This window comes from Eleutherodactylus coqui, chromosome 5 (assembly GCF_035609145.1).
Source record: "Eleutherodactylus coqui strain aEleCoq1 chromosome 5, aEleCoq1.hap1, whole genome shotgun sequence".
Lineage (NCBI taxonomy): Eukaryota > Metazoa > Chordata > Amphibia > Anura > Eleutherodactylidae > Eleutherodactylus > Eleutherodactylus coqui.
In genome coordinates, this window is record NC_089841.1 from 85,727,920 (window position 1) to 85,748,786 (window position 20,867).

Genomic DNA, 20,867 nt, shown 5'->3' on the forward strand with positions numbered 1-20,867 from the left:
CAAAATCGCTTTAAATTAGAGATCTCCTAATATATATAGAATTGCTCTTGGCCTTAAGGTCTTTTTATACTGGCTGAGAACTGGCCAGTTGTAATGAGCGCCATTCAACAAAACAATGTTGTTCAGCACTCGTTCACTGCCATTCATGCATGCAAGATGGTTGTATGGAGATGAACGATCGTTAATACGATCACTCAGACCCATACAGTTAACATTGTTATTGCTGCTCATCTTCCTATGAACAGAGAAATGTGCAAAATCGACCAGCGAGCACATTTTATGCTAGCTAAAAATGCCAGGATGAGCATTTACTCGTCCATTGGCTGATCGTTGGCCCTCTTACATGGCTCAATGATTGGGCATTCAAATATTTTGGTGAATATTGATGCCCAATCATCAGGCAATTAAAAGACCCTTATGCATACTGGTTTCGTTGTGGAGAGAAGAACGGCTTCATATGCCTTCAGTACATTTACCGACCAACCATCTCTGTCCCTTTCTGCAGTGACCTACAGTTTTCATACCACCCGTGACATGCATGCAGCTGCACAGGCAGCCAGGAGCCTCTCATGTGCCTTTTAATGTGCCTCTTCAGAACCCCCAAATTATTTGCATATGATGTCCAGGTCAGAGCTGAATCGAAGGCCCCAACAATGCACTACAACAATGCTAATGACTGATCCACTGTGTCCATTGGCACTATATAAATAAAAAAAAGCCTTCTATCCTTTCAAAGGCAGTGCTTTGTCGGGTCTAATCTACATGGGATTTGTCAGATTCCTATTCACAGGCATCTCTGTGTACAACAGTAGTTAGAAGAGTGTCATCTCTTTTTAAGGAAGGGTTACATCAGAGCTTAGTTTAAGCCATATAGAAAAGGACAGAGAGAAGGTCTTTGTGTGCTTAAGCATACAAAGTTACACCACTAATGACAGTAAGATGACAATGAACACCACAGCTCTTTTAGAAGAGGGGCTGATAAGAGCATCTTCTCTTTGGTGACCTAATTCCAGTCACTTTCTGGATTTAATCCAGCTTTTAAACAGGATAAACATAAGGCTTGGGCAACAGGTGCAAAAGTACTAAGTGCTGGGCTATTTCTACTCATCATAGGTATTTGTTGTAAGGCCACCATGGATAGAAATGGTATTAACCTGTAAGCACCCACAGAGATAACATACAATAGGATACATAACTTAAGAAAGCCCCCAAAAAATCAAAATCGTCACTGTACAGGCATCTTACAAATGCCACATTGACTTGTATTTGGGTTCTATGGAAGTTACAGAAACTTTAAACCATCTGTCTTTTTAAGAACTAGTCAAGAACATAAGGCCTTGTTTAGGAGAGCTCTATGGAAGTCTTAGGTTAAAAGAATGGCAGCTGAATAAGACCGCCTGGTCAACCTAGATTGCTCTTACATTATTTCCTTGTTATTTCCCTCTTGGAATAGATCTATGTTTTCTCAGGCAGCTTGCATTCATTTATTGTTGATTTTCCAACCACTTCTGTGGGAAGTTTGTGCCAAGCATCTACTACTCTTACAGTTAAAATAATAGTATCTGATGTTGCTTCTGATCTTCCTCCCGACTAATCTCAAATTGTGCCCCCTTGTTCTAGTGTTCAGGTTCTTAATACTAGCACTTCCCTCCTGAACCTCATTTAGACTTCGTAGTTTCCTGGACCTTGCTTGTAGGTTCTGGTTCCCTTCCTATCTTGTCCTTTTTTCCAAATTTTTATTTGCATTTTTTTCTCTTCTCTCTTTTCTTCATTACCGCTCTGTCCTCTGCTCATACACTTGTCCCATGTATGTTCTCTGCTTCACCTCTACTTCCTTCCAGTAAAATGAGCTTCTGATTATCTTGACAGAGGAGTATAGCCTAATAATAAGAAATCTCAGGAAAATGGGAGGAAAGTTCAACTGTTGAGAATCTCTAGTTTAAACTTTTTTTATGTCCTCTCATGCTCTTCCGGAATGTTTCTTTTCTTTCTCTGTGATGCATTACCATGTGAAGATAACTAAATAAAGAACATACATATATTAAAGCGGTTTTCCAGGCACAGAATGGAAATTTTGAAAATGTTGAAATCTAGGAGGTACAGCTAAATAAGGGCAACCTTTACCTTTTATCTGCCCATGGGGGGGAAAGTGGACTGACCACATTGACACACCCTAAATTTGTTTCTGCACAGCCCCCTTCCTCCCCAAGCATATATCACACAACCTGACTGTTCCACCACTGGTTTACATGTTACATATAGATGGAAGGAGGACCTTCAAAATACTTTCCTCTGATGGGCCAGAGGAAAACCAATACTGCGTATCACAGTAAAGTTTTTTCCCTGTGTCATTAAAGCAGGTGTACGAGTACGTGTTATCAATACAGCTCATTGGAAAAGCCTCAAAAGGGACGGAAGCTCATGTATTCAGATATCTACTTATCACAAACCTAAAAAAAGGAATGGAAATATATAGTAATTTGGAAAAGATAAAGAGCGAATGAACCTTTCTAGTTTCCATTTAATGAGACAACATGCTAAGTGACCTACAGATCTTTTGCAAGCCAAAAAAAAAATGATCCTCAAAAACTTTTCTCTCTTCTACACTTTTGTTTCCTGTTTTGCATCTCAAAATTAAATAGAGTCTGAGATGGTGTTTTATGCGATTTACAGAGCGTATAAGAATTCTTCAAGACCTGTCCATGTTACCATGAAAGGCAAGAATGCTCAGAATATCTGAGAAGCATCACAAGTTAAAATTCAGCTTGGTTTATAGACTGCCCGGCCCTTCTCCAAAAACAGAGGATTTAGTGTTTGCATGTGTTTAGTGTGTGAACACTGCTGGTCTATAGTAATACAAACCAGTTGTATCAAACTTACAAAGAGACCACAAATAATCACAGTAGACCGGTTTGTACCACTATTCAGAATGACTATACAATAAGCAATATCTCAACAGTTGAACTACTCTACAATATGCCGGGATTCACAGAGCTATCCAGGTCGCAGCCCGTGGAAACCAATTAAAATATTGTTTTTTCATTAGTCTAACTTACATTATACTAACAAAGCTAATATATGATTGGCAGCTGTAAATTGGAAACTCACCAAACCCTTACCCTGCGGGTTTCTGGCCAAACTCCCATGATTACTCAGCTGATAAAAGAAATTGCTGTACGCTGTTTCAGCGATATGGTGTTTGAAGAGGTTTCATGGCTTTATGTAAATAAAGTTTAAACATTGTGTAATGAAAAGTTGTGCAAATTTCTAATACACTTGGGCGCACATTCATAAAATAAAAACATTTTCTGGTGTACAAACATTTTTGTGCAAACAGGTATTTGTTCAAAAATGTTCAACTTTCCTGCCTGAGCCAGTAGGTGGGGATTGGTGGAAGGGTGCGTGGCCGCCTGTTTTTCCTGTTTCTACCCATTTGTTCCTACAAAAGGTCTACAGAATACGGTCCTTAACCACGAGTCAACAAAAATGCTAGTGCATGCCATCATCATGTCCCATCTAAACTACTGCAACATTATCCTCTATGGCTTCCTTTCCAATGCCTCAGCTCCCCTCCAATCCATCCTTAACTCTGCTGTCTAGTTTATCTACCTCTCCCCCATTACTCTCCTGCCTCTTCTCTCTGCCAGTCCCTTCACTGGCTGCATGTTACTCAGATCATCCAATGACATACAAAGCTGTCAACAACATGTCACCTACATATATCTCTTACCTAATCTACCGATATTTCCCCAAAGCGTAACCTCCAGTCCTCGCAAAACCTCTTCCTCTGCTCTCCTCTAGTGTTCTCCTCACACAATCATCTCTTGGATTTCTCCATAGTGTCACCTGTACTCTGGAACTCACTACCTCAACCAATTAGTCTGTCCACCAGCTGGGAAAGTTTCAAAAGGAACCTGAAAACCAATCTCTTGAGGCAAGTCTACAATCTAACCCTGCTACCACCATAAAGGAGCACCTCTGACCCCCATCTACTGTTTCCTTACCGTGCAAGCTCTTATGGACAGGGTCCTCTCTCCCTCTTTATTAACTTGTTAGTCATTGAGTGGATGTCTATCATTTCTGTTGTTTCACATATGTAATGTAGTTATACATGTAGTAATATTTGCAACCTATTTGTAGTACAATGTAGTTTGCTGCAGTAAAATCACAGACTACATAATAATTAGCTTTCTGCGCTCCCTGCAGCTGCCATCTTGCTGGCTCTCCGGTCCTCACTGAACTTCACTTCCATGAGGAGGGGTGATGATGACCTGTCTCTGGGTCACATGAGCTCTGCAGCTATTAACCGGCTGAAGGGAGACTGCGATTGGCTGCAGTGATCACATGGCCCTTTTGTCGGGGACGTCTTCACCGATTCCCTGCAATCGGTAACATAGACTGGTAGTCAAGATCGGAGAGCCGTTGAATTGGCAGTGGTGGGGGAGCAAGGAAGTTTGAGTATGTATTCTGCAATTTTACTGCTGCAAGCTGAACAATATTTTGTGTAATACTATGTCCCCATATAACCCCTACTCACTTGTACAGCGCCTTGAAATTAATGGCGCTTTAAAAATAAATGATAACAACGATAATAAAAAGATATCTACTAGAATTTGGACAGATAAGCAAACCGTATCATTTTGCTTAGTCATAAAAGGTCCCAAACTCCTTTTTTTTTATATATTTACCATGGCTCCATCCATAAAATCCTGCTTGTGAAACTGACATTATCACGGAGCTGCAGCTATCAAATATTTTACTTTTTTCTTGGTTCTCGTTCTCACCTGTATTAATGCTCCATTAGGGAATTCCATTTTTAGAGCAGAGAAACTGAATAAAAACTGAATTAAACATTTCCAATTTTTTTAACAGAATAGTGAAGTCTACAGCGTTATTTGCTCAATTTAAAAAAATAAAACCTTATGGAATGGAAGCAAGTGAAAGGCTTTTTTGAGAATTCACTGAAACCAATGGGAAAAAAAGCAGGGACGTTTAATTCCGTTTTAATTAATCAATGAATGAAACAGGTTGCCACAGGAGGTGGTGAATTCTCTTTCAATGAATGTCTACAAACAGAGGCTGAACAGACATCTCTCTGGGATGATTTAGTAAATCCTGCACTTAGCAGGGGTTTGAATCAATGATCCTGGAGGTCCCTTCCAACTCTACCATTCTATGACGTATTAATTGTTTCTTTGCTAATTGTGTTTCTCTGTTCCAGAAACGGAACAGAGACAAAAAGTCCTAATAAAGCCTTAACGCAGGTGTGAACAAGCCCTTAGGGTGGGTTCACACAGGGCGGATTCCCGTCGGAAATCTCGTGGTTTGGCCGCAGCAAAAACCGCGAGATCTCCGCCGGAAGAACCGCCGCGGTATAAGCCGCGGCGGCTTTGAAGCGGCTCGGCCGCATGCCGCGGTTTCAACCGGATTTACCGCAGCGGATTAGCCATCCCGTGTGAATGAGATTTCTGAGAAATCTCATCCACATGGCTGGCTAATCCCGAGATTAGCAAAACCGCGGCAAATCCGCCCTGTGTGAACCCAGCCTTAGAGATACATGTATGACTAATTCTCAGATACCGCATTTATGTCCTGTGGTGTTACATATGTTTTATTCACTTTGCCAGAAATTATGACTCAAGGACATTCTCTACTACATTTTGAATTGGTACGATTATATTTGCTGCGTATTTTGGTGCAGACTGTAGCTGAGGATACGTTAATAGGACATGTTTTTTGTTCATCAATACATGCTGTGAATGACTCTCTCACTTTTCCACTGTACATGTGCTTGGGCTATTAGAAATGGAGCAGTCTACGATGGAAATGAAGGTGGGCTAAGGTATGGATGACAATGAAGAAAATCTCACAGGTCCTTGGCGTGTGTTATTGTCATTAGCCAAGGGATCCGAGTACTTGTGTACATGCCTGTAGTTCTAGTTGTTAGGCAGGAGGTTAGATTATTCAATTGTTGGTGGAAAATACAACACAGTTAACAGGATATAGACCTTTAGGAAGCCACATGAAGGATAAGGCCCCATATCAAAGCAATTAATCTACAAGATTATAGGTAAGTGTTTTACACAAACTTTATCTAGAAAACACTCACTCATTTTCTCACACCTTTCAATACGTGGTTATATGTTGGCTCTTGAAGCACAACGTCATTCTAAAAGGAAAATTAATATGCACCTGCAGTAGCCCTTAAATTCCCACACAAAAATCCCAGAATAGGAGTCTATGGTGCTGTTTGAAGGGTTCTCACCACGGCTGTTGTAAGAAAAATGGTTGGACACAAGACTGAAGTACTGGATTTCACCTACAGCAATCTCCTTTACTGTGAACTAACAGTGTCTCTCAGTACTCAGAGGCAGGGGTGGATTGGCCATACCAGAAAAATTCCCAATGGGTCAGTTGGGTTCTGGAGTCAGTGGAGGCCTTTATAGGACATTATTACTAAATGGGGGCCTATATGGGGTATTAGTATGGAGTAGTGGCATTATTATTGAATGGGAGCACTCTTACTGTGTGTGACCCCAGTAGTTTAAGCAGGGCTGAATTATGTGGCAGCTGGGCTGACGAATGAGCAATATTATGAGCACGTATTAACATTAATAGTTAACAAAAATGCAAGACTAGGAACTCATCAACAGATGACAGGAACAGAAAGGTGATGGTAAATCAGATGATGAGAATATAAAATAATGAATCAGATGGAGAACAGATAATAACAAACTGACAACGAACCTTCTCTCTAGCTTTCTCCAGGTCTTCTCCTAATCTATGTTGACACCACTGTCCCAGAGTATCCTTAACAATATCCATAATGGAAACCCTATCTAAACCACTGGCCCTGACAAAAAGAGGGCACTAAGACCCAAAGACAAGAAAACCAAATTGAGCATTACTGAAACAAGAAGCAAGACTATGCAAATACAAGACCATGTAATAGGAAACAAAAATACCTAGGCATGGACTGAACTCAAAATAACTACAGGGAAAAAAAGACTACATTGACCAGAAACAATGTAGACTAGGAACAAGATACTACAGGCATACAAGGAATACTGGATTTAAATGTACATATCAGCAACATATTGCGGAAACCAGGAGTATTTATGAAGAGGTTAATCGACCAGGAACTCCTCGCCTAATGAGCCTGAGCTGCAACAGTGTCATTAGTAGACCCAGTCTAATGGATCAACTCAGACAGCTGCATAGCAACTGCCCCAAAAAACAAACTAGTTGAGAGGAGATAACGGTAGAGCATGATAATGCCTACTGATGGTAACAGTGACCCAAAAAAGTTTCAGAGAGAAGGGAAGTACCATATCCTACAGAAGACTTCACACTGCAGTACTCAAACCCTTTTACTCAGGTGTAAAAACAATGGATATTAACATTAAGGCTAAATGGATGCCACATTTGGGAAATATGTTTGTCGGGAAAATTTCATGGCACCCTGAACATATGTTTTCATTAAAATAAATATATACCTCCTAATACACATTTTATGTTATAAATATAATAAGTGTGGTCAACTTTGCTTTACAATAGAGTTTATGCAGTGGTATACCAACATGTACAGTTTAAGCTATTGAGGTCTATGAGCACATTAGATGTATAGGTCACGAGATTTTGCTGGTGTGTACACCACAAATATAGCCATTGTAAAAAGGGCACAGATTCTCCAGGATACCGGTCTCGTCCACACTTACCCCATTCAAAGCTCTACTTACTCTGACCCACTATCTCATTGTGTCCCTCCTTTATTATTTGTTATTATCTGCCACTACGCCAGGTTTCCCCTCGTTTTAGACAAGTGGTCTAGCGACCTAGGGACACCGCTGGATAACCAGGCAAGAATAAAAATATGTATGATTTCACATGCCTTACAAATAACCAGTCGGGTCGAAGAGAGGAATTATAAGATACTCTCCTGCTGGTATTGGTGTCCTGTCATGGTACATTCCTTTGACCCTATGGTTTCTGACTACTGTTGGCACTGTAATGCTGAATGAGGCACACTACTGCATGTTTGATGGTAATTCCCCTTGATTTGAGACTTTTGGGCTTGTGTTCTGGAGATCTAACACATGGTCAGTGCCCATAGGGTTCCCAATACACCTCTTTACGATCTCTGCACCCAGAGTCTTTACGTTGCAGTATAGCTCAGATGAATTGCTCCCTCATGCGTTTTTCCTGGTGGCAGCCCAAGCAGTGGTCAACAATGCCGTTCTACGGTGATTCCCTCCATAACAGAATGGGTTCAAGAGTAAAATACATTATGTGAATGTAGGAACTTGTGGCTGACGACACAGACTCACGATCTTTTCCTTGCACTCTGGACACCTTGGATATCATTTAGGTTCTCTGATGCTTTTCTTTCCATTTTGTAGTTATATATGGAATATGTTGTGCATTGCTGGCAGAGTCCACTTTTCACGATTTACTTACCTCCTAGCTTTTGCTTCTCTTCTTCCTTTTCCCTTTCTTCCTTACTACTGTTTCCTCTTATTTTGTCCCTCTGTTACTCTCCACATACTTTCATACCGGTCTCCCAGGATTCTTTTGCTATTGCTGCGGCTTGCTAGCTCATTTTATTTAGCTTTATCTTGTTGTGCCTTGATTACAGGTTATTGATACCTAATAATATGTGCCCTTACGATAGAGCTGGTTTTATTGTATGTTATCTGTTACCTTGCCTTATCAGGATTTATTTCTTCTGTTAAATACTGTATCCAGGATTAGAGAATTCTTCTGTTCTAGTTTTCCAGTTGTTCTGTAACGTGTTTTTCTTGAAATCTTTAATAAATCTGATGACACGTAAAAATGGGCACAGACAAATCTGAACTTCTATATATCACGATATGTTCCCAAGTCTATTATTATTTGGGAAATTAACAGAACGCATGTATAAAGAACACCCCAATGATCGATCTCCTGAATGAAAAAAAAAAAAGAAAAAAACAACAATAAAAAATCTGATGTAAAGCTTCAGACAATTTTAGGACATCCCCCAAATTTTCATTGGGCTTCATATTAGGTCCAGTATCTTCCTATAATACTTTTTTTGCATCTACGCATAAGGATTTTGATTTACACTATATAAAATTAAGCATTGTCAGTTACTGGGACATCAAGAAAATTAGGCAGAAAAAGTATAGACTACCAGAAAATCAAACAAATGTTCTAATGTTGCACATGGGAATTCAATAAATTCTGTTATGTTAGACATCTGGATAAAAGTATCACTTAAAGTTACCTTCACATGGAGCAAAGATCGCCCAGATAATTGCTGGAAATAGAGTCACTTTGTTTAAAACGTGCCTTTACATGGGACAGACATCCCACCGACTATCGCTTTAACACAGGAGCGATAGTCATTCAGAGAACGGAGGCGAAGTGCGTTGGAGATCTCTTCCGGCCATCTGCCTCCATTCATTGCAAATAGGCTCAGATGAATGATTACCTGTTTACATGGACTGATAATCATTTGGTTTTTAGTTGAGCAATTTCTTGCTTGGTGTCCTTTCGTTGGCTATGTGTACACAGGACACCTATCCCCAAATTTGTGGTTTCCAGTCATTATTCGGGTGATTATCACCCCATGTAACGGTACCATTAGCTCACCTAAAAAACAAGCGACTATCAGCCTGTGTAAATAGGCAATCGTTCATTTATGAATGACTGCCTGTTCGTATTCAATGGAAGGGGGTGACCGGAAGAGATCTTTGGCCTCAATTCTCTAAAGAACTATTGTTCCTGTGTGAAAGCAGAGGAGCGACAGACGTCCCATGTAAAAGGTACCTTAAGAGTGTAAAGACAAACCTTTATACTATGCATTATATAATCCTGTTACTATGAATCTCTAGTTATCTCACAAAAAGCTAATCATTACCATTGTCTAAATATCCCCGATTTAGTATCAAGCACGTTAAAACAATGTGCAAATAAGTAACAAGTGCGTGACACAGCTCATACATTAACAAAGCTGAATGGTAGAAATCTTCCACATCTATCCAGACATAGTATGTTGGTAGATATCCTGCATCAGCAGGAGGTTGGAGACCGCCGTCCCACGATAGGGATGTCTACACAATAACCTTAATCTCAGTTATGTCAATATTTGGCACGATTTAGCCGCATAAGTCATATTCATCCAGGAGCGCCACGACCACACCAAAAACTGAAAGTGGTGATATAGGAACAAAATATCATTATTTAAAAAGGAAGTGGGTTTAGTGATTTGGAAGTCAAATAAAAGGTCTAAAACTATAATTAAACTATATCTAACAATTACCCCCGACCCGGTGTTTGAAAAAGTACATCTGCGTGAGTCAGCCAATGACTTTATAAAACAAAAGTTTCTGAGTAAGCAGCTGTAGTCTTACTCACCCAATAAACATTTTTGTAGGCATTTTATTAATGGACAGGGGCCAGTACCTTGATATTTGCACATAAGGAGATCCAATGATTTGTTCTCTTGTTACTTGAAATGTCAACATTCTACGCTATGGAAAAGTAATTTTGTTAGGAACATAAAATAGACTAAAAACATAACTGCTGTGAGAGCACTCAAAAAGACCACTATTGCATCTTAATACAATTGTCATGATGCTAAATCAAAACTTTTTAAGGACATGTCCACAACAAACAAGCAGCACCAAAATACCCATCCTAGGCACATGTGGTGGGCACAAATTGCATCTTCTTCATGCCCTCCAAGTGGCAATTGCCTGCATTTGTCTCAAGACAAGAGATGCAGCAAGAAGAAATTGCAGTAATTTAGGAGAACCACATGAAGAAAAGAGCATTGCTGCTTCTTTAAGAAGATAGATAGCATTTCCTACTCTTACAGAGCGACCAAGGATACACCTAAGGCTTTATGCTGGTAAATGGAGACCATCTCCACAGTTGCAAACAATTTTTTAAAAAGTGACAAAACTTCCATTTAAAAAAAAATGCTTTATAGAAGTAAGAATACTCTTCACACTTTTGCAAGCCAAAAGGTAAAGTCCAGAGGCAGGAAGCATGGCGGACACATGCTACCCACCAAAGCATTGTTGAGAAGTTAAAGGTTTTTTTAGATAATTATATACATATATATATATATTATCTCCTCTTTTGACTACACCAGTGGTGGCCAACTTAACATATTTTGACATGGTTTCAAGTGCACCCTTGACGCCATCAAAAAAGCAGCATATTACATTCAACAGGTCAGGCCAAGGGGAAGGCACGCAAACATGCACATCATTTTTTTTTTCCTTTTTGTCCAAATGGCCCCCCAAAATAAAAAGGTTCTAAATCTTACCAGAACTATTCTTGTTTTTCTGTCACAATACACATAGAAGGAACATATACCACAAGCATACAAGCACATATACACATACAAATACGCAACACCACTTTTGAAGATTCCAGAATATCCCCACAATAAAGGAGAAAACAGAACAGTTCTTCCAGTGCTTATGTTTGACCAGAATACTTTGCATGCAAGAGTGTTCATACCGATCATTAACCTACGGAAGGCAGCTGCGCCTAATCAAACATCCTTCCCTATGGGGTGGAAGGCAAGGGCTACATATATATGAGCCACCAGACAGGAATGACTAAACAAAACTACGCTTACTCATTTTCTACAAAGTCAAAGAGAAAATGCTTGCTAGCATTTAGGCAAATCACGAGAGCTTCTTCTTCCACTTGGTTTGCTAATTTGCCAAATTTTCTTCCAGAATTAGCTTGGGTCTATACACAATAGAAGCAAAAGCCCCACAAATGGCCATGTGGCGGGTCAAGTAATGGTGAAGATTCTTTTTTCAGGCTCCTAAACTCATAGCAAAAGCTTATTCTAGCCACATAACTCATAAACACAATATATTCATCTATTTGCCAAAACTGCACAATTTCAGCCATTCAGCCGGCTACACCAAACTAAATTAAATCCAACCTAAACTAAATCACAAAATAAATCTGCCCACAGCCAAGCTCCTATAAGTTGAAAATCAGCCAATGACCTCACATGCACACTATAAGATAGCATAACCAGATGTCATTTACTGAATGATCAGACTCATTCTTCAAAAAGTAAAAAAATGTGGGTCTGACACAATTAAGTTTTTGGAACATTACCTTCACATTTATTGGTTGTAGTTTCATGTGACGGAACATGTAAAAATGTGTTATATATACATACTCTATTGAAGGCGGTTGCTTAACCATAATATTTGAAGTATTTTTGATATTTTCTGTTCCATTTCTTAAATAGATGGACATATGCTACTGTCGTGTTGCCTAGACCTCAATGCCTTCCAAATATTATTTTCCCTCGCTAAAACATATAAAATGATGGTGGCAAACCTTTTCTATTATAAATTCACTTAGAATTATAGCAAATGCACTTACCATTAAGTATTAATCCATAATCCAGCTTTCTATTTCACCTGAAAATTATTCAGCTTACGCATGTTCTGCTCCTATAAAAATTTCAATAAAAAATAGCAAGCATTTTTCATATGCAAAAATGCAGACTACTCAACTGGCCGCTCTCCATGGTTTGGGAAATAAATTAGTGAATGCTATAACAGACATCCTATATTGGTGCCACAAAACACATTTCCTCAGTGAAATCTTTGAATGTTATGATTTTTATGACTCATGGTGAGATATAGTTTGTAGGAAGATGAGTGACAAAAATTCTGTAGACATATTATTCATTCATATTCTCTCCACGTAAGTCATCACGCCGAGTCTCAATGAAAATATGGCAAAATAATTCCACATAACTGAGTAATATGAGAAAAAAAACACAACACAATTTCATCCGTGCCTACAACATTCTCACATTATGAATATTTGCAGTATTTACAAAATTTTTCATTGTTGTTCTCGATTGACTAGGGTTTTGGTTTCTTTAAAGAGGTATTTTCAGTGTATAAAGGTTATAGTATATTGCTAAGAAATGCTGTAACATCATGATTGGCATGAGTTTGATTTATGAGACCCCCAGCAAACCCGAGAACGAAGGGATGTCCTTTTGGCTTTCTTCCTGTACAAATGTGTCCCTTTCCACTTGCCGGTGGTTAAAAAGGAAAAGAAGACCAAAAAACTACATAGAGATATATATATAGACATACACACACAACACACACACACACACACATATGCACACAATACACACACACGCTTTCTAAAAAAATAAATTAAGAGGAGGAGTTGGGACCAGTTGATGTGTGAGGGCACACAAGGTGACCGGGCTCAGAATGCCCTCGACAGACCACGAATATAGACGGGATCGCCTGACAAGCATGAGAAGATCCAAATCTTTTGTTGTCTACCATCTTGAGATAGGTGGCCCCATTGTTACAGACCCCTGTGTCTGTCTGAACCATGTCCATGCGCTTGGCTGGTCTCACAATACCCATTAAGTGTACATCCTTTGACACCCATTGTCGCCACCGTTTCCAGTGGTGTCAAGAACAAGGAAACTGGACTACTATGGAGTGGAACCATATTGTCTTCAGCGACAAATCTAGGTTTAGTTTGGTCACTGACAAAGGCTGTATCCATGTCTAGAGACCTAGGGGTGAGCGCCTCAACCCTGCCTTTGCTGTGGAGCAATGGTCTGGTGTGATCCCCACTGTTGGTGTGATGGTTTTGGAGGTTATTGAATATGGCAGTTGGTCACCCCTAGCAGTGGTACGAGGGACAATGACAGCTCAGTGATATGTTCAGGACATCCTGCAGCCACATGCATTGTATCTCATGGTGGCTTCTAAGAGGCATTTTCCAGCAGGATAGTGCTAGGCTGCACACAGCAAGGGGGTCACAGGAATGTCTTCACAACATCTACACACTTCTGTGGCCTGCCCGGTCGCCAGATTTGTCACCAATAGAACATGCATGGTAGTATCTAGGATGCAAACTTCGACAACCTATGAATTTGCACAATATAGAAGCTTGTTTACAGCAAATGTGGACAGATATGTTGCAGGATACCATATGGAACCTGTATGCCTCTGCCCATATCACATCCTGTATCCAAGCTAGAGGTGGTACAACAGGAAATAGAACCTTCATTCCCATCCGTATCACATCTTGTATCCAAACTAGAGGTGGTACAACAGGGTACTAGAGCCTCCATGTCTGCCCGTATCACATCTTGTATCTAAGATAGACGTGGTACAACAGGCTACTTGAACCTCCCTTCAAGTGTTCAGTTTTTCAGAGAAAACCTGGTGACTTTGCCCACAAGAGAGCAAAATAAGCTGCGCATGCATGGCCATCCACAGGTTTTCTCTGCACACGCACCACTCCCAATGTTCAGAGATGCTATACTACTGAACTGTGATAGACATAAATTTGGAAAGGTGCATTAGGATATTTTTACATGGACAAATAGTCATTCAAGTGACCACACAATTGAATGATTATTGGCAAATGTCATTCCGTGTAAATATGGGACTCGACAGGGCAAGTGAGCAAGAATCACTAATTTGTCTGAGTCACTTGGTTTTTAGCTCATTTAAAAACCAAGTGACTATTGGTCTGCTTAAATAGGCAATTTTACATCTATAAATAACTGCTTGTTTACTCTGAATGAAGGCGGCCGGCCGAAAGAGATCTCCAATTTGCTCTGGCTCCATTCAGTGAGCAATTATCAATCCTATGTAAAAGCACAAGAACAATAATTATTGGGATGGCTGTTGGGTGCTTAAGGGCCCGACAGTCAGCCCATGTAAAAGTACCCTTATAGACTGAAAACCTAGTGGGTAGAGATGAGCGAGCACGCTCGGATAAGTCAGTTACTCGAGTGAGCCTCGCTCTTCTCGAGTAACTGCATTCTTGTCCAAGTGTGCTCGGGTGGGTGGCAGGGGACAGCAGGGAGTAACGGGGGAAAGAGTGAGAGAGATCTCTCTCTCCCCCCTACCGCTCCCCCCCCTGCCGCCCGTGCTCGCTCATCTCTACTAGTGGGTATTGCTTTGTAAGGGGAAAACTTGGTGACAGGTTTCCTTGAAAACAGCGCTCTTCTTATTAACATGTGCTACTTGCAGAAGGTCTAGAACAAAATGAAATAAACAAAAAGAACAGTTCAACAAACTATTGCGCAACATCAATAGAAAGTTAATTGTCCCTGGCAGGCATTTTGTCACAGTGCTATAATTTCTGAAACAAAATCGGGATATTGTACGTGAATTTGTAGCACTGGTAAAAAATGTGTCTTTTTTATTAAAAATCTCTACAAAAGATGCCATGAAATCTGCATTCTACACTTCAAAGACAATGGCAGGCTTTTTATGGGGACTTCACGTCGCCAAAGATGATGCTTGTGTCATTGTGTAGACTAGCCCACAGGGATCATGAATTTTTCAGTTTAGGGGGAATCAAACCAGATTCTTAAGTTCAATGACTCTTTCAGCACACCATATTAGGTGATCATAGAAAAGATAGAGAGGCATAGAGAACACAACAGCACAAAGTAATCTAATGGGAACCTACATAGTAGTACCTCTACCAATCACTGAGCTGGATGTAATACGTAACCTAAATATGTATAATCAAAATCAGATGCATAACTTTTCTAACGCCAAGAACTATCTTCCTGCAAATGTATAGTAAATGGTCTGCCATTTAGAAATGCAAATTTAAATATGTGCACCCAATAGTGATAGTTAACGAACATACAGTAAAGGCCCATTTAGACGGGACGAGTGTCGGGCAAACAATGTCTGACACTCGTCCCTGCACATACTAGCTCCCGTGCACCTGCACGGCAGTTAGTATCGCTGGCTCACAGCGTGGAGGCTGGAGAAGATTTCTCTCATCTCGCTTCCCGGCTCCTCTCCATTGACTTAACATAGCATCCGTTCAGTATTGAACAGCTGCTCTTTACGCTGAACGATCAGCTCATCGTCCATCGTTTATGTGGGTATCGTTTGCCCAACACTCGGCTCATCTAAATGGGCCTTAACAGCAGTACGACTATTCGTTAAATAACACATAGATGATAAGGACTCTAAAGATACCCAATTGTTTCAGCCAACCGATCAAAGATAGTTATTGTTTGGAATGAAGTCGGCCATGTTTAAAATTTTTGTCCAACAGACAGATGATAGATCTTTCGTTCAAAGAAACATCTTTCTTGCATGAATGATCTTGCATTGAAAAAAACATGCCAGAAAGCTTTTTCATTGAACATGTATGGCCAGTTTGAACAACTGTGACAGCCAATTTAGAATAAAACGTGTGTGGCTGCATCTGCAAGATGAACAATTATCAGACAGACAATCAATTGTTCTATCAGCAACCTACTAATATCAAACGTGCATGGCCAGTTTTAATCTACCAGGGGGCAAACAAGAGTTTTACACGCAAACATTTACTGTGAGAAAACAGTGAGGTCATAAGCTGATACCCAGGGCCCTAAAGCACATTTGGAAAAACCTTGACAGTTTAAGGTCCCCATACACCTCAGACTTTAGTCATCTGAATCCACTGATAATGGCAAGGCCGGAGACAACTCTCTGATGTGTATGGGGCAGCTGAACTTTTCCACAACAGATGATGTTGGTGGAAGGAAGCGTCGAGGACATTGAATCTCAACACCTGATGCTTTTGTTCCCTAAGAGAAAAGTTGGTGCCAGAGTTGTCTGGCTGCGACTTACCTCCCTAAACATACAAAAGTTTGGCCAAGTAGAACATTCATGAGCATGGGGAAGCCAGTAGAAACAGCTGTCAGATGAATGAAAGTTCGTCCAACAGCTATTGGTTATAGGTGTATGTGCACCTCTACTCCGAAATCATAACCACCCATTCATTGTAAGATAGACAAATCGAACAGTGTTTTCTTTAAACATCGACAATAGCATTAATGTAAAAAGCTTACGCACAAATGTAAAAAATGTTGTATGAACAGAGTTTATCATTTGCCGAAACTCATTACAATACAATTGTATATCTGAAGTTTTACTTAAAAGGAAGATTTGCTTTTGGTCAATAGTCACTCATATTACAATGGATTATATGAACATCTTACAAGAATATACGAGGAAATAAAAGGGTTTTTGCCATATCAGTGGTAGGACTATCAGCAGTGCAACCCTTATGACATGTCGAATATCGATAGCCAAGAAAAAAATGGAGGCAGGCATTATGGGAGACAATATATAATAGCCAAATCTGACATTTAAAGGAGAATATCTAAAAGAGGTATATGTAAGCACCTCAGCCATTCTATCGAAATACATTAAGACCTACTAGTACCTGGCAGCTCTTCAGACATGTTTGTTTTAGAAAATACTCATATTCCTCATGAAATGACAATTTTGGAGCATCTATCAACTATCATCTCGATCCTCTTCTATTCCTCCTAAAAATTTCTAAACTGGGTGTTACAATTTTGCTTGTCAAAGGGGTGTCCCTACACAGTCTGATAGGGTCAGCTCTGATTGGACAGTGACACAGTGTAGAGCCCCCCCTCTTTTCCTTTTGGTAATATGCATACATTTCTAGGAAGCATAACCAAGAGGTGAAACAACAGAAGATTCTAAGAAAAGATGCTATGCAATTGTTATATTATAGGGAATGAAGGTACTTACTAAAACAGACATGTCATGAGAGATGGCAAATCCTCTTTAATTTAGGGAAAAACACAACCTGAATTTGTACAATGGCTTGTGTGAACTAAAATCACCATCCATGCCAACAGCTGCTTCTTGTCTCGACAATATGGACAAGGACATTAGTGTGAGCTGGAAATGTTTTCGCAAGTAGCATAACCCTTAAAATTTTATTTCACTTGTAAGAACAAAGCAGAGAAATACAAAGAAGAGAGGGGGCTATGGGAAAGATTAAAATAGGACTACCTTTTAGTACTGATTGACACCACCGCCAACCAAACCACCTTAGGCCGTATTCAGAAAGTCGTGTGCACGTTGCGCCCAAGATTCTTGGGCCAACTCACATTGCATAGCACGTGGAGAATTGACCCACCTGTGTTTGCTGTCCTACATTGGCTGTCCAATTCTGGTTCGTGATATAGACCAGACTCGGACATGCTACGATTTTTTTCAGATGCACCATCGGTCCATGTGAAAACTTGCACATGGGAATGTCAATAGCCCCATAGACTGTAAAGTGTCCATGTGCAGTCTATAAAATACACAAGTAGTACACGGACAGAATATACACCCATGTGAATGGGCCCTTAGACAGGAAGACTTGCTTGTCCTCACTCTCATTTCCATGATCAGCGAACTGATTCCCCACCCTCATTTCCTAATTTTGTTCTTCCTGCGTAGAATAGATTTTTGCACAGGTTCCATCCCTCTCCCTAAAATAAGGGATTTGGCCAACAAGGGCTGGGCCTCCTACATCACAGTGTCCCATTGTGGGTCATCTATGAAACACACGCACCCTTAGAATTACGATATACAATTCATATTTCCATGGTGTGCTGCATTTTATGAAAGTTGGATACTTCTAAAAACACTTTGAACCAACAACTAATAAAAATAACTAAATACAGAAATAACTAAAACCTAAAAATGAATAAAGATAACAATGTAAAATGTATTATTGCAAAAACTCAATGGATAATGCTATACTTATTATTCTTTTGGCCAAATTACAGTAGTGAAGGCAGCAATAGAATTATACCGACAAACATAGCATCATAAAAGGTTCACAAATAAACAGATGCTACTGCAGACTCTTCTACAGCAAACTGTGGGAATCCTGGGACTAGACATCAAGGACAACCATAAAATAGATCAAATAGTCATTTCCACTGAAATAAGCTTGACAACAAACAATGTCCTACCTGGTGATGAGTACAGCATTGTCATGGTGAGCGATGCCATTCTCTGGAATGGTGTTCCCATCACTCTGGTGCGAAAGGATGGATTTCTGCCACTTACAGAAGCTGTCGAGGGACTTGTCCGCATGGTGGTTTATCTCCAAGTTTGGCTGCAATACAACACGCATACCAGGAATGTTCCAAGCAAATTACTAAGGTCAGTTGTTAAGCCTTTTGAAGACTAAAATGGGACTATAATTAGATGCAGTGGTTTCTAGGAATAATCTCTCCTTGCCAATATTTATCTCTATAAAATCTGACCCAGAGTTCAGCCAGCGTATTACTGAGCAGACGTATTGTGTGTTCCAAATGTAATAGTGATTATGTCAATATAACAATTTCACATTATCAACCAGCAGGCATTTAACACATCAATAGGTTTGCAACTCCATTTATTATGAGATAGTTACAGCTTTACAAGTAGCGAATTAAAGATGAAGCGACATTCCCATAATGGCAGTACATCCAGCTGCCTAACTCAAATTAATAATATTCATATTTTATTAAAAGCCCATAAAAATAACTCATACTGTACTAGGTTTCCTATGAGCAAAGCCAGTGAATAAAATCCATCCTACGTAGCAGTAGCTATTCCCAGCCAGCCGAATAGCTAATATAAGGATTGGGTGTAATGTGTGGAAGCACCAAATTTACCCTCAAGCTGACCTGTCTCAAGATCGGAGGCCAAAAAATATGAGCATTTTGGGGAGGTATTAGTAAATTCATCAAAAGTTAAATTTCTGAAAAACAATGGTCACTACATTTAAGGCCCCCATATACATTACAGTCGAAGCACCCAAATGGTGGAACCTCTAATGTGTATGGAGGTGGCTTAACTTTCTCCCTGACAGATGATATCAGATGAAAGAAGGATCGGGATGCTGAATTTCAACAGCTGATCCTATTGTTTGCCCAGGAGATAAGCCACTGCCAAAGCTGTCTAGCTGCAGCTTAACTCCGTAAACACATGAATACTTGGCTGAGCTGAATGTTCAATGTATGGGGAGCTGATGGAAATAGCTGCTAAATGAACAATTGAGAGATCGACTGACAGTTTTTGAAGGTGTATGGGCAATTTTATGCATGTTACCATTATAGTAACAGTGCCAATATGTAAAGATTAAATCAGATTTTCAGGGCTTGGCCATACAAATTAGACAGAAGTAGGTTGATGGTTGAGCAACTGTTGAACGAATGCTCATCTGGAGAACATTTGTTTCGCAGATGCAGCCATACACATTTTAGTCCATATTGGCCATTAAGGGCACTCTCACACATGCGATCACAAAACACTGCGTTCAAAATCGCTGCATTTTACCTGTTTTGTCTTATCACACGGTAGACTAGCCTGCCTTTTCACCATTTACCTTTATAGTCAAATATACTGCTTATTAAAGGGGTTGTACCAGGATTACAAGTTATTACCTATCCACGGGATAGGGGATAACTTGCTGATCGTTGGGGGTCTCACCGCTAAGAACTCCACCAATCCTAAGAATGGGAATCCTGTGTCACCCAGTTCTCGTCACTGCAGGGCTGCTTCTCCCACCAACAATGAAGTCACATAGAATGGAGTGCTGGCTGAGCATGCACGGATGGCACACCATTGATTTCAACAGAGTTGATGGAAATACCAGAGTGCTTACCGCTTGGCTATCTCCAGGAATCTCATTAATAAATTAATGGAGTACAAGCATGCTTGCATTACGGCCGATCCATCACTCTCCTCCTCACTGAAGGGGGTGCAGTAAACCCAAATTCAGGAGGAAAAGGGACAGAAGACTCTTGCTTTTGAGATTGGTGGGGGTCTCAGCAGTCAGATCCCCACTGATTAGCAAGTTATCCCCTATCCTGTGGATAGGAAATAACTTGTAAATCTCGTATAATCCCTTTAAATTAAAAATACTCTTGACATCAAATCCATAAGATTAGGTTTTGTTTAGTTCAGCCTTCTATGGCCTTCAAAGGGCCAGTTTGTCATACATATCTATACTTGGTCCACAAGACG

General features: G+C 40.1%; 1 protein-coding gene across 3 annotated transcripts in view; it reads right to left on the minus strand.

Annotated features, from left to right (window-relative positions):
• Positions 1-20,867, minus strand: part of ADAMTS6 (ADAM metallopeptidase with thrombospondin type 1 motif 6) — a 310,696-nt gene that overhangs the window by 212,995 nt on the left and 76,834 nt on the right. For all 3 annotated transcript variants that reach the window (XM_066602794.1, XM_066602795.1, XM_066602793.1), the window contains exon 7: positions 18,824-18,969. In XM_066602794.1, coding sequence (XP_066458891.1) covers positions 18,824-18,969 — 146 coding nt within the window. The remainder of the gene's footprint in view (positions 1-18,823; positions 18,970-20,867) is intronic.